The following is a 12,764-nucleotide window of genomic DNA, read 5'->3' as shown; positions in this document are numbered from 1 at the left end:
GCTGTAGCGCAAAGATTAGGTAGGGAGTTGCGGACAGTCACTGCTGGAGCTTTACATTGGTGGCAGTCACTTTAACATGAAGAGCGTGTTCATCGCAGCATCAAGTTCGCGGATGTCACGGGCACCAGAGTCTCAGCATGAGCAGGCTTGTTCGCTAAAAGCTTAGAACTTCAGGATTTCACCTTTCATTTTAGAGGAATGCACTTGGATGCCCCCTATGATCCAGGACCTGGGGGTGCACCTATTGGGATGAGAAACACAGGCCAGCAAAGCAAAGGCAGGTCCAGATGCAAGTCTGGACAACTGGGCAAATGCTAGACACATCTCTAGAGCTAGTTATGTTCCTGTAGTTCACACAGGAATCCAGCCAGCTAGCCGTCGGGGTCACTCTGGTGGTCCTAAGTTCAAGGAGTAGGTCCAGGCCTCCTTCTTTAGACAGCAAGGCATTTCTTCCAGCAGCAGGGCATGGGGGAGCACAGCAGTCCTTCTGAAATCAGAAGTGATATGAGTGGCTCCGGAGGTCCAATATTTATACTTGGTGCCAGCATTTTAAGGGTGGAGGGTAGGGGGGGGGGGGGGGGGTGGCTCCCTATTCTACCCACACATCTGGTTCTGGAAAGTTCTTCCTCCTCAACTTCCAAGGCTCTACGTAGTATGGGGTTACAAAAGACTAGCGTCTGGCCGCTTTAATGTGTGTACTGGAGGCAGCCTTTCGAAGTGGGGATAGAGAACAACTGTGCACCAACCATCCTGGCAGGGTGGGCCATTATGCCAATATCTAGCCCCCCTTTCTCTCACTGTTTGGGAGGAATACAAAGAGTCCATCTGCCTTTACTATTCATAGTTATGTGACCCAGGACATAGGCAGCAGGCACTCAATGGTTAAGACAAGAAAAAGCCACCATTCTAAAAGTTTTCAGCAACAACTTAAAAATCAGACTTTACCATTAAATAAGATTTCAAATTACAAGTCTTTGAGTCTAAACTTAATTTCCCAATCGGCTCCTACACTCAGGATCATAGTGAAAATGACTTTAGGAGCATTTCACTCCCAGGGCATGTAAACCTTAAACCCACGTCCTACTTTTTAAATATAGTGCACCCTTCCCTATGAGCCTTTAGGGCCTACCTTAGTGGTCACTTATAAAACAGACATACAAAACTACAAATTAGTATTAATTCTTCCTACAGCGAGAATTGAGGTAACCAATATCGTACACTTTTCTCATGAATTAATGTTTTTATTTTATTTTTGGACTTACATTCTGCACGTTTGGAGTGTGGGTTGTATTTTTGCGGCGTCTGCTGCGCTCAGTAGTGATTTTGTCCTTTGTTTCATTGAAATTATGCTCAGCTACTAGGTCAACCTTTGTGTCTTCGGCAGAGTATTCATCTTCCTCTTCTGTGGGCTGGAAGTACCACTCTTCACTGCGGCAAAGAGCTCCCTCCTCAGTGTAACAAGTCTCTCCCTCCTCTGACGGGATTTCTGCATCTCCCTCAGTTTGGCTGACTGCCACCACCTCCTCTTCCACCATTACATCTGGTACCTCATAAGTTTCACAATTGTCATTGCTTGTGCTGAAAAACAAAGATTTCAACATATATTTACATCTGACCAGAAAACGGGAGACTTTTAAAAAAATGAATAAGAACTCATAGCATCTGCCGGGATCTAGAGTTCTTAATGTTGTCTGTGTTGCCGTTATAAGACCTGAGAAACAGATAAATACTCATTCAGTCTAGGTAAGCTAAATCTGGAATAAATACTCTAGTACTGTAGGAATTACCATATGGACGTACCGTCATTAACGGCCAAGCAGTAGAACACATCACATGATACTTAAAGGCACACACTAGTAGTAAAGGGTCCAATCATCTAGTCAAGAGTAATTAAAACAATATTTGGGCAGCTAGTATTTGATCCCTCTATGAAGACACATGCTCCTTAGCTAGGAGCCTAAAATGAATCCTAAATATACTTCACAATACTAATTTTCCTCAATTTCATTTGTAAATAGCATTATTCAGCCCTTTTGATATTTAAGGTCATCAAAGCCGCCATGTTTCAGAACTCTTCAAAATTCTTTTTTTCAGAACCTCAGTTGCCAAACATTTCAGTGTGCGCCCATCCTTGCTTTCTACTTAAGGGCTTTTGCGAGCCTCCAAAGCCGACGGGCTTTTTGGGAAACGCACCTGCGTGCCGAGCAGGCAACGAAGCCCTTGACTGATTAACAGCGGCTTTCTTCACCACCCCTGAACTTTATCTCTACTGATGAGGGATATAAATCCCGAAACCTGGGCCATGTCTCGGGTCTAGAGATTACCGAACTTTCAAGAACTGATTTGCACCATCCAAGGTGATACACTTTGAACTTTCCGGTTTCTTATGCTACTCGCACTACTAATTCCAGAATGCTGAGGGGCGATCCGGTGGAGAGGCCAGCAGTGTGCGCCCATCCTTGCTTTCTGCCAAACATTTCATGTTTGGGGCAGGTACATTTGCTAGGGTATGCTAATTTGTAACTGTGAAGGTAGTTTCAGTCTCCTGCTATCACTCTGTGCCATTATTTGTGATCATAAGCAATAGCATTGCTGCAATATTACCTGTCTTGTGCATGGATGCTGTGTTGTTCTGTTGGCACACACATAGGATCATCAGCGGTAAAGAATATAGATTGTGGGCACTGCAGGTCCTCATCCAACTTTGGCACCTCTTTACAGCTGCAAGGGTAAGGAAAATGCTGAACATGCAGAACATCAACTCCTACAAAATTCAGTAAAACAGATTTCTAATAAATTCCTTTACACAACAAACTCCATAGGCGATGGGTCATCAAATGGAATAGAGAATATGGCCACAGGTATCTCTTCTGGCACCCTAGGGGAGGCAGGAGGACTGTAGGAATCAGTCACATCTGATGAGGAAGAATCTGGTGAAAAACAGATTGAAAAAATGTATTTCAGTAGAATCTAAATTTTAAAAATATTCAGGCAACTATGTTTATCATGAAGTACGTCACATTTAACCATTTTTAGATTAATGAATATTGCTCTGCAAATGCAGAATTCCTCTCAAATTCACAGGCAGCAATTTGAGGGGCACAGTACTCCACCTGTGTGTTGTTGGATGGGTTCATACCTTTTGGGAAACATTGGAGGCCCATGGCAAGATGGCTAACAGTTTGGAACACAACTTGATTCTGTAGCAGTGTCGCAAGAAAAAGAGCTATGATGTGATAACAATAAAATTAGCAGTATTTCTACAGCACATATCAAAACTGAACTCTCTCAGTGAGTCTAAAAGCCCTATTATGAATGGACTACACATTTGTAGTCGATTTTGAACAAAAATGCTTCTGCCAAAAAGGGCAGAAGCACTTCCGTCAGATATTAGCTGGAACAGGCCACAATGTTGTTGCCACGTCAACATTTTTTGCGGTTACTCAGAAACAATCTCCAAAATTTCAATACATTCCTGGGAAACAAATTAATAACTCTTACACGCAGGAAGTTTTCTCCTGCACTTGAGAGCCATTGCTGATCTTCCCAGCCTCGGTCCATCATGCTCACCTGGGCAGACAAAATCTTCCTCAGAATGACCGTTGATGCCTTCTGATGCATCAAAGGCAGGAGATCGGCAGAGGATGGGTTGCCGCCAGCCAGCAGAGATCATAGAGGCTTTACCATAAGTCATTCAGTAGTTTTCCAACCTATATATGGGTTCTAATCTAATCGATTTGTAGAGCGCATGGCTACCTGAAGGCTTACAGGCACTAATCCTAACAAGCAGATCTTATAACTGACACCCCTAAGTGCTGATGAGAGAAACTATCTGACAAATAGCCACGTCTTCAGAGCCTTCCTGAAGGAGGATTCGGATTCTATTTGACACAGTTTGAGTGAAAGGGAATTCCATAGTTTAGGTGCTAGGAACTTAAAGGACTGACCACCCCACCTGGGTGTTTGGATTCCTGTTGTGTTTGCAAGGAGAGAAGTGGCAGATCCAATGGACTTTTTGGACTTGACTGGTACAATGATATAAAGTAGTATTTGGAGTCAGGTTACTGTGGAAGACCCTATGCACGATGCAAAGAACTTTGAACGGCACTTGGTGCTCGATGGGGAGCCAGTGAAGGTCAACCAAAGCCCTCCTTGTGGACAGGTGCCTTCGAATTTTGAGAAGGAGGCCGGTGGCCACATTTTGGATGGTCTGTGACCTTCTTTATATGTAGTGGGTGGATTCAAAGTATAGGGAAATCCCGTAGTCAAGCAAAGAGTGTATACAACGAGTCGCTGTGACTGGGGAAGGGAGGCAGAAGATCCAACACTTTCAAAGCCATCTGAGTATTCCAAAACATTTCACTACTAGTGTATTGGCCTGGGGTTACATGGTAAGTGTGTAATCCAATCAGACACCCAAACATTTTATTTAGTTTTTGGAGCTTGGTGTAGTCCCAAGAATAACACCCTTTTTACTTTGTTACCCAAAAGCATGAGCTCCGCGTTATCCCCGTTTAACTTGAGGAAACATTTGGCTACCTCTTAGACAGGGGACTAGTTGTTTACAGTTAGAGCCGTGCTCCATGGCGACGGAGATGACAAATTGTTTATCATCTGCATAAGAAATTATAGTGAGACCAAACGACCGAACTAGCTCTGCTAAAGGCTGCATGTAAAGGTTAAGAAGGGAAGAGTGCCATTTCCTATCTAGTCTTTACTACTTCTTATTGAGTGCTAACAGATGAGGGAAACACTGAGGAGATTTTTTACTTTGCTGTGTACCGTTTCAAGTCTTTGCGGGAAGAACTAAGTCCAGGGAGTTACTAATCCAGTAAAGGAACTTGGAGTTTGCCCCAGATATATTATCCCTGTTAGAAATGGGGGTCTCTAGTTGGAAGGTTGTTACCCTGTCCAAGTAGGGACCCTTCTTTCTAGTCAGGATAAGGGAGTTACAACTCCAAAATAACCCCTGCTCACCCCCTTGGTAGCTTGGCAAAAGCAGTCAGGCTTATCTCAGAGGCAATGTGTAAAGCAGTGCAGTGCAGTATAAACACTACAAAAGGACACCACGCCAGTATTAGAAAAAAATGCCAATATTTATCTGTGTAAAACAAGCCTAAAACGATAAGAATCCAACATACAGTTATTCAAAAATTTCAATAAGCAAAAATAGACTTTATAAACAGTTCCTTCAAGTTGATGGCACCATCCGGGGCTATCACGGCGTCGTGAACAAACAAATCCAACAGTTCTGGCTGACCGCTGCATCACAGGCCAGCTACAGTGTTGGGGAGACCCACATACAGTACCTTTAGAGATGCAGGGTGCATGGATCCTCGTGGTGGGCTCCGAAGAGCAGGTGCCGGCAGGAGTCAGGTCGAGGGATTCGGGCCCTTGTAGTCACACATGTTGCAGGTCGAACTCCGTGCTGTTAAAGGAAGGAGCGCAGGCAGGCGTCAGGGCTGTGGTGCGACGTGCAGCGAGCGTTGCCCTCAGGTCGCGGTGCAGGGAGCGGCTCAGTGGCGGCGTCCAGCGGCGTCGGTGAGACCAAGGCTGCAGTGCGAAGTGGGGCGGTGCTAGTTAACGTGCTGGTAGGTCACAGTGCAGGCAGCGCCGTCATTGAAGCGCTGTCGTCGGCTGACAAACTGGAGTCGCCGCTGATGGTGGGCCATGGCTGTAGTGTGGGAAGGGGAGGTGTGTCGAGTAACTCACGAACGATGACGCCAAACCACGGTGCAGGCAGTGTCATCGTTGAAGAGCCATTGTTGACTGACAAAATGGAGTTGATTGCACCGGTGTGGGTGGGCCAAGGCTTCGGTGTAGGACGGGGCAGTGTGTCAAGGAACTCACGAGCCGTACCCCTAAACCACGCTGTAGGCAGCGGCTTCGATGTCGGCATGGAGCGCCGGCGTCAGGGTTACCAGGGCGGCGAAGCGATGCAGAGCTTACATGTCATCGTGGCAGCGGACGGAGTAGTCTGTGAGAACAAGGGTTGCGGTGCGACGTGCGGTGGTGCTCTCTGCGGTGCCTCCAGTTCACGGAGCCAGCAGTGGCGTCGTTGACGGCGTTTGGTTTCTTTTTCTTCTGTTACAGCACAAAACACAGAGGTCCTGGTGCTGATAGCAGATGAGCTTGAAGTATTTGCTAACCCCTGCTCACCCCCTTGGTAGCTTGGCAAAAGCAGTCAGGCTTATCTCAGAGGCAATGTGTAAAGCAGTGCAGTGCAGTATAAACACTACAACTGAGACTTCTTGAACATAGGTCAAGCTCTATCTCAACCCCTTGGAAAAACTCAGGAATAGAAGATGCAGAAAGTACAGTCCTTTCACTGCCCAAGACAGAAGCAGCCACTGTAGGCCAACACAGCAAAGTGGTAGTCTCACCTGACAGCTTCTTCAGCTCTTCTTCTTGGCAGGTTTCTTCATCCAATAGACTTCTAAAGTCCTGGGGTCAGGGCCCCAGTATTTATACCACATTTCTCTTTGAAATTGTTACAGCCCAAGTTCCTCTGGCACACATGAGCGAGTTCTGCCTGGCTCAGGCCAGGTTCACTCCAGGAGGTGGAGACATCTTTGTGGAAGGCAGCCACAGTCCAGTCAGGTGCAAGTGGCAACTCCTCCCACTACTCTAAAGGCTGCCAGGTATATTCAGCCCAGCTACGAGTCACCCAGGAAAGGCAAGACACACCTCAACCCACCTTGTGGCTGTCTATAGTGAATGCACATCCCCAGCTCCTGTCACTCAAAAACCAGACAGTCACTACACAAACAGCAGAGGCACAAAAGATGGTTTAACAAGAAACTGCCTACCTTCTAAAAGTGTTACAGCAAACCAATGATGGACCAATAGAAAGTTATACTTGTAAGACGTTACAAAGCAACTCCTATGTTAGCCTATGCGGTAGATAGCCTTTCAATAGTAAAAAATTAAATTGGCAATATTTCACTATCAGGATATGTAACACACCAGTACATGTCCTACCTTTCACATACACTGCACCCTGCCCACAGAGTTACCCTGGGCCTATCTGAGAGATGCCTTGCATGTAAGAAAAGAGAAATGTTTAGACCTGGCAAGTGAGTGCACCTGCCATGTCGACATGGCAGTAAAAACTGCAGGCAGACACAGACATCTTTGAAAGGCTGCTTGTGTGTGGCACAACCAGTGCTGCAAGCCCACTAGTAGCATTTTATTTACTGGCCCTGGGCACACACTGTGCACTGTACTAGGGACTTAGTAGTAAATCAAATAAGCCAATCATGGAAACACCAATCCATAAACAAGATTTACAGCAGGAGCACTTGCACTTTAACACTGAACAGCAGTGATAGAGTGTGCAGAGACACTGAACCAGCGAAAAACAGCATATTATCAAAACCAGGAGGTCAGAAAGCAAAAAGACAGGGGAAACACACCAAAATATGCCAGTTCTAACACTCCCCCAGGTCAGGTTTGGACTTTAAGGTAGCCGCCCAGACTTCATAATCTAGTTTAGACCAGCAGCGATCCTGCTTCATCGACCTGAGTGGGCCACTAAGAGAAGAAGAAAGGTACAAGGTAATGGGAATCAGCTGGTGATTTGACAATATCACCGGCATGGGTTGTGGTAGCCATAGATTGGGGGTTGTTGCCGAGTACCAGGTCAATAGTGTGCCCTTTTTCGTGGGTAGAGCCCTAGACCTTGTGTTTGAACTGCAAGGAGGTGAGGTCCTGAAGTAGGCTATTGGGAGGCCTAAATTGCGCCATCCTCAGTGTGGATATTAAAGTCTCCCAGCAAGGAGAAATTGGTTTTATTGAGGGCCATATCTGAGACTGTCTCAGAGTGTATTGAGGAAATGGGAGGGGGAGCCATGTGGCCTACATTGTTGGACCTCGGAAAAGGTGAAAGTTGGAGTAAGAGAAATGGTGAAGGAAAAGCTATTGCAATCCTGGAGGGTGGAGGGGGTGAAAACTTTCTTGTAACTGTCTTTTAGGATAATGACGATGCCCCACCTAGTTTGTTTTCACGGTCTTGCTGGATAATATACTATCCTATGGGGCAAAGCTTGAACTATGTCAGTGACTGTTTGGGGAGGGGTGGAGGGCAAAATGCGCACCTTTTACATGACATATTTAAAATGTTAAGGCCTATTGAATGTAGGCAGCAGCTGTACACACTGACCTGAAAATTGAGTGGGTGTGTATCTGATGATTTTGTGCGTCAGAGAGGCATGGCTCTTAGCCCCTGGTCCTGGTAGGGCCCAGACAGGCTTGGCTTTGGTGTGCCTGCTGAGAATTTGCTGAGCATCCGTGCTATGGTCGTCATTATGTGGGCGGTGATGAAAAAACAGCTTGAGCGCCAACCAAAATGCAGTCTCTAGCTCCGATGCCTAAATTGCTGTAGTGCCAAGAATGGTCTCCCCTAGTTTCCCTGGTGCCCATCGATTCAGCTCTATAGTGCAGTTGTGCCAAAAATAATTCCCTTCTGGGGCCCACCGATTGAGTTGTATTGATTAGCAGCAAAAGTAGCAACAAGAGCAAATCAATTCCCACACAGTACAAAACTTTTTATATTTTAAAATACTTTAAAACTTTTTTAGATTCCAATGGGGAAAAACAGCATACCAGCAAGATCGAGGTCAAAGGTCATGCTGGCTACAATATTTAGAGCAGAGTTTCCGCTTCGTCAAACTCTAAATGACCACCACCCCCTTACTGGAGTAGCAGAGGTTTTAAGGATAAAAGGTTATAGGATAAAACGTTGGTCCTTATTCATGACCAGCAGCTCACAATAAATGGATCACTGCAGCAGGCAATTAATCCACTTAACTACATCGACAATAGACTGCAATTGGTGGACAGAGTTGGGTTGAGATCATGAAATCAGAAAACAGAGGGAGAAATGATATCAGGAAAAAAGAATCAAGGACAATCATTGGCATCGCCAAAAAGGTATTGCCTTTCGGACCTTGTAAGTATTTAGCCATGCAGCACCATGTCCTAGGTACTACAACTCGTTTTTCGTGCCCTTCTGCCATCTGTTTCTATTGTTGTCCCCTTTTTTTGGTGATAATTACGCATCACCAGGCCCGAGACAGAGAATGCTTTGCCTCCTTTGACCTTGCTACAGTGGATGCATAGTAGCATTTTATTTTGAAGCCTTAATTCTTCGCTTGCACAGTTAGGAAAAACCGGATAAGCCAGCTAGTGGGGAAAATGGGGGAGGACAAACCATTAATGCGCTTTTACATCTGGCAACTAAGTTTAGGTCCATTTCTGTCCCGAATGGGGAGTCAGTGAACATATCTCCTGAAATATGATAGGTTATGGAAAATCAATATAATTAATTGATCTGCAGCATCTCAAGCCCTTTGGAAGCAATTTAGTTGAGTGGTTGCAAACACGAATACGGTAAGCTGCTTGTTAATGTAGAAAAAGAGGTTTGCACTGGAAAAAACTCCAGCTCTCTTTTTCAAGTAAGGCCATGCTTACCCTGCCGAGGTTTGTCTATGTATTGCATAAGGCACCATATGAGGTACCGGGTATGTTCTTTGAAGAAGCTATCCATTCATCCATCCGCCATCCATTCATCCATCCATCCATCCATCCATCCATCCACCCACCCACCAACTCACCACACACACATCCTTCCACCCAGCCTTCATCCATGCATCCATCCATCCATCCGCCATCCATTCATCCATCCGCCATCCATTCATCCATCCGCCATCCATTCATCCACCCATCCATCCGCCATCCATCCATTCATCCACCCATCCATGCATCCATCCACCAGCCATCCATCCGCCATCCATTCATCCATGCATCCACCCACTCACCACACACACATCCTTCCACCTAGCCTTCATTCATGCATCCATCCACCCTGCCATCCGCCACCCATTCATTAAATCGGACATCTGCGCCATTATAACATATCTAGCGCTGCGTGGCTTTTCCGCATCCATGCATCCATCCAGCACCTATCCATGCATCCATCCACCCACCACACAGCATCCATCCACCCACCCACCACACAGCATCCATCCACCCATACACCCATCCATGCATCCATCCATACAGCCATCCATTCATTCATCCATCCATACAGCCATCCATTCATTCATCCATCCATCCATCCATCCATCCACCTATACATGCATCCATCCATATACATGCATCCATCCACCCATACACCCATCCATGCATCCATTCATACAGTAATAAAAATGTAATGTAGCGCTGCACTTTTACTTTTGGCGAGTTGATAGGAGGCTCGACCCTGGTTGACAACACCAAAGTCGGCAGAGCTATCCGTCAGGCCACATCCTCTCACTGTCATCGATGCGGTCATTCGGAGATATATTAGCCCGTTTTTAGTAAAAGGTCATTTGCTTCTGTTCTCCTTTTTTAAAAAGTTTTGTGTCATCCATTTTCTGTTTTGTGTCACCCCTTTTCCGTTTTGTATATATAATATTTATTAGCCCGTTTGTTACTGTTTCCATTTTGTATAATTGTTAATTATTGTAATTGTAACAAATGTTAGCCCGTTTCCGTTTGCATCCTTAAAAGTTCTATTTTTAGGAAAGTCACATTTTCTTGCGTTGTAATGGCATGTTAACATCGGATGCTTTGTAATTGCATGTGATGTTAATGCCATTGCGCCGTTGTAGCATGCGCACTAAAAGGCTGCGATGCCAACGACAATGCGATGCAAAATTGGGGGAAATTACATCTCATCTACTTGGAAACAGCCCTCATACCACAGGAGAAGGCTGACTGAACAGATGGAGTGAATTTGCTAAAAGGAAATAGTCATAACTATGACTCAATTAACACCGACCCCATTGCATTAGTAATCAGATAGGGAATGAGATTGAACAAAGAACAGATGTATATACGTTTTCAACGTGTAGTTCCTGAAAGGTTCCAACTTATCTGGGATTTTCCCGCAGAATGCTTTCTCTAAAACCTGGTCATGCTGCACGCACTGAACTCCACCTTTCTCCTTTTAGCTGAGAGTGGGGTGTGGTTAGATAATCTTGCAATGCCATTCTATCCTGTGTCAAGGTGGGAAACGGTAGGATTAAGATGAGCATGGCGTGCAGCTAAGTGAAAGGCAGATTTCTGTAACGGGCTTGAAAGTAAGCGCCCAAAGTTTTTTATTAGCAGCACTTCAGGAAAAGGAGGAGCCACACTCAGTTCAAATACATGATGTATGCAGGGGGCACACACTGTCTATGCTGGAGCGTCAGCTACACGTTTAGACCTAGGTTGTAAACGTTTCTCACTCGTTCAGAGCTAAGGTTAAGTCACCAGGGAGCTGCGTGTTCATTCTAACTTTGAATAAGTGAAGGAGGCCACAAAAGGGCAAGTGCAGGGCCCCTACGCCTCTATAAAAAAATCAGTCACTGCAAGATGTACTAATTAAGGTGCTCATCTATCTGCTCGAAGAAAAAATGATTCTATGGCAGGACCGGAGGCTCAGATTATGCTTTTCTTTCTCCGCAATTTATTACAATAGAAAAAACACAGCAGCCTCAGAAAAGCTTACAACGAAAAAATGCTTATATCTCAACAGAGTAAAGCATTATCCATAAACACAATCCAAAAAATGTCTCTGGGACTACAACTCCCATCATTCCAACATAGTCAGTCTCCACGGAGTCCGTCCATTATGTCCATAACCCATAGATAGGGATTCCCTTCTCAATGTTCCTCCTCTTTCTTCGCTGCTCACGCAGCCAGATAAGTGTTTCCTTTTTCTCCCAGAGTTGTTGATATTGCTTGGGGGGAGGAATAATGTTCATTTGCAATGTATTGGGGGCTGCGGGGTCTCTGATGTAATTTTTGCCTTCACAGAGCCCCAGGCGAGTCGCGGAAGCGCCGTTTCGCTTCCTTCGCGCCTCTCGTTTCCGTGCATGTTGCGGTGCGCTGTCAACCGCTAGAGGGCACTGCCGCGTCTCGTTGGTCCACAGCCCGTTTTTTTCCTCACAGAGGAGCCGCGCTGAGGAGACCAACTGTTGCGGAGCCGTGCCCTCAAGCTGCCTCACAAACGCCTGTTTTTCCGGGTCTGTAGCCCCAATTGCCCCTGTTGTACGCCCCAGTGGGGTCTGTACTGCGGTTTGTACCGAGATTGACGCCTTGTGGCAGGACCTGCACTCGTTTTAGACTACGGTGTGGTAGCGCGCTGTGAGGTGGCTGACCTGGTCCCTCTGAGGTGGGTCTGCGCGCTGTGGGGGTGAGTGCACCCTATCCCTGCCAGTCCCTGGCGTGAAAACCTTATTGCAGTCCACTGGTCTGCCCCAAATTTCAATAACGCCCACGCTAGTTGGGTAGTGTGTAGGACCCTGGTATTGTTTTTTTGGCATCATGGAGAGCGAGTATTACGAGGATGACTCGCAGTTCTATCTGCAGGATGAGGAGTTCTATCAGGCAGTAGATAGCTCCATTTACCGTTGCGTGGCGGAGGTAGTGGCTCCTATGGAGGAGTCTCTCTGCGCCCATTGTGGAGACTGCGCCAAGCTAGCCCAGGCGCAGGGAGGGCTTCCATTTTCCCTCCTAGGTGCATCGGGAGAGGGTCCCCCCGCTCCTAAGAAGCCCTGCAGGGAGGGGTTGTCGGAGGGCACCCAGGGGGTGGACAAGGGAGCCTTTGAACGTCTGTGTGATGCTTTTTTAGCAAAGGTGACCGCGCCCCCGCCCGACCAGCCTTCGGCCCCCGCCTCTGTAGTGGCTCCTAAAACTGCCCCTTCGTCTCCGGGGGATTCCCCGGATTCGGACGGGGA

General features: G+C 46.4%; 1 protein-coding gene across 2 annotated transcripts in view; it reads right to left on the bottom strand.

Annotated features, from left to right (window-relative positions):
• The window catches only part of LOC147701862 (uncharacterized protein ZSWIM9-like), a 382,928-nt gene that overhangs the window by 191,264 nt on the left and 178,900 nt on the right, over window positions 1-12,764 (bottom strand). For both annotated transcript variants that reach the window (XM_086930496.1, XM_086930497.1), the window contains 3 exons: window positions 2,807-2,930; window positions 2,605-2,721; window positions 1,263-1,578 (listed from right to left, as the gene is read on the bottom strand). In XM_086930496.1, the coding sequence (XP_086786622.1) occupies window positions 1,263-1,578; window positions 2,605-2,721; window positions 2,807-2,930 (557 nt within the window). The remainder of the gene's footprint in view (window positions 1-1,262; window positions 1,579-2,604; window positions 2,722-2,806; window positions 2,931-12,764) is intronic.

Source organism: Lissotriton vulgaris, chromosome 7 (assembly GCF_964263255.1).
Source record: "Lissotriton vulgaris chromosome 7, aLisVul1.2, whole genome shotgun sequence".
NCBI lineage: Eukaryota > Metazoa > Chordata > Amphibia > Caudata > Salamandridae > Lissotriton > Lissotriton vulgaris.
Note: the sequence above shows the minus strand (reverse complement) of the source record. Positions and strands in the feature narration are given on the sequence as shown.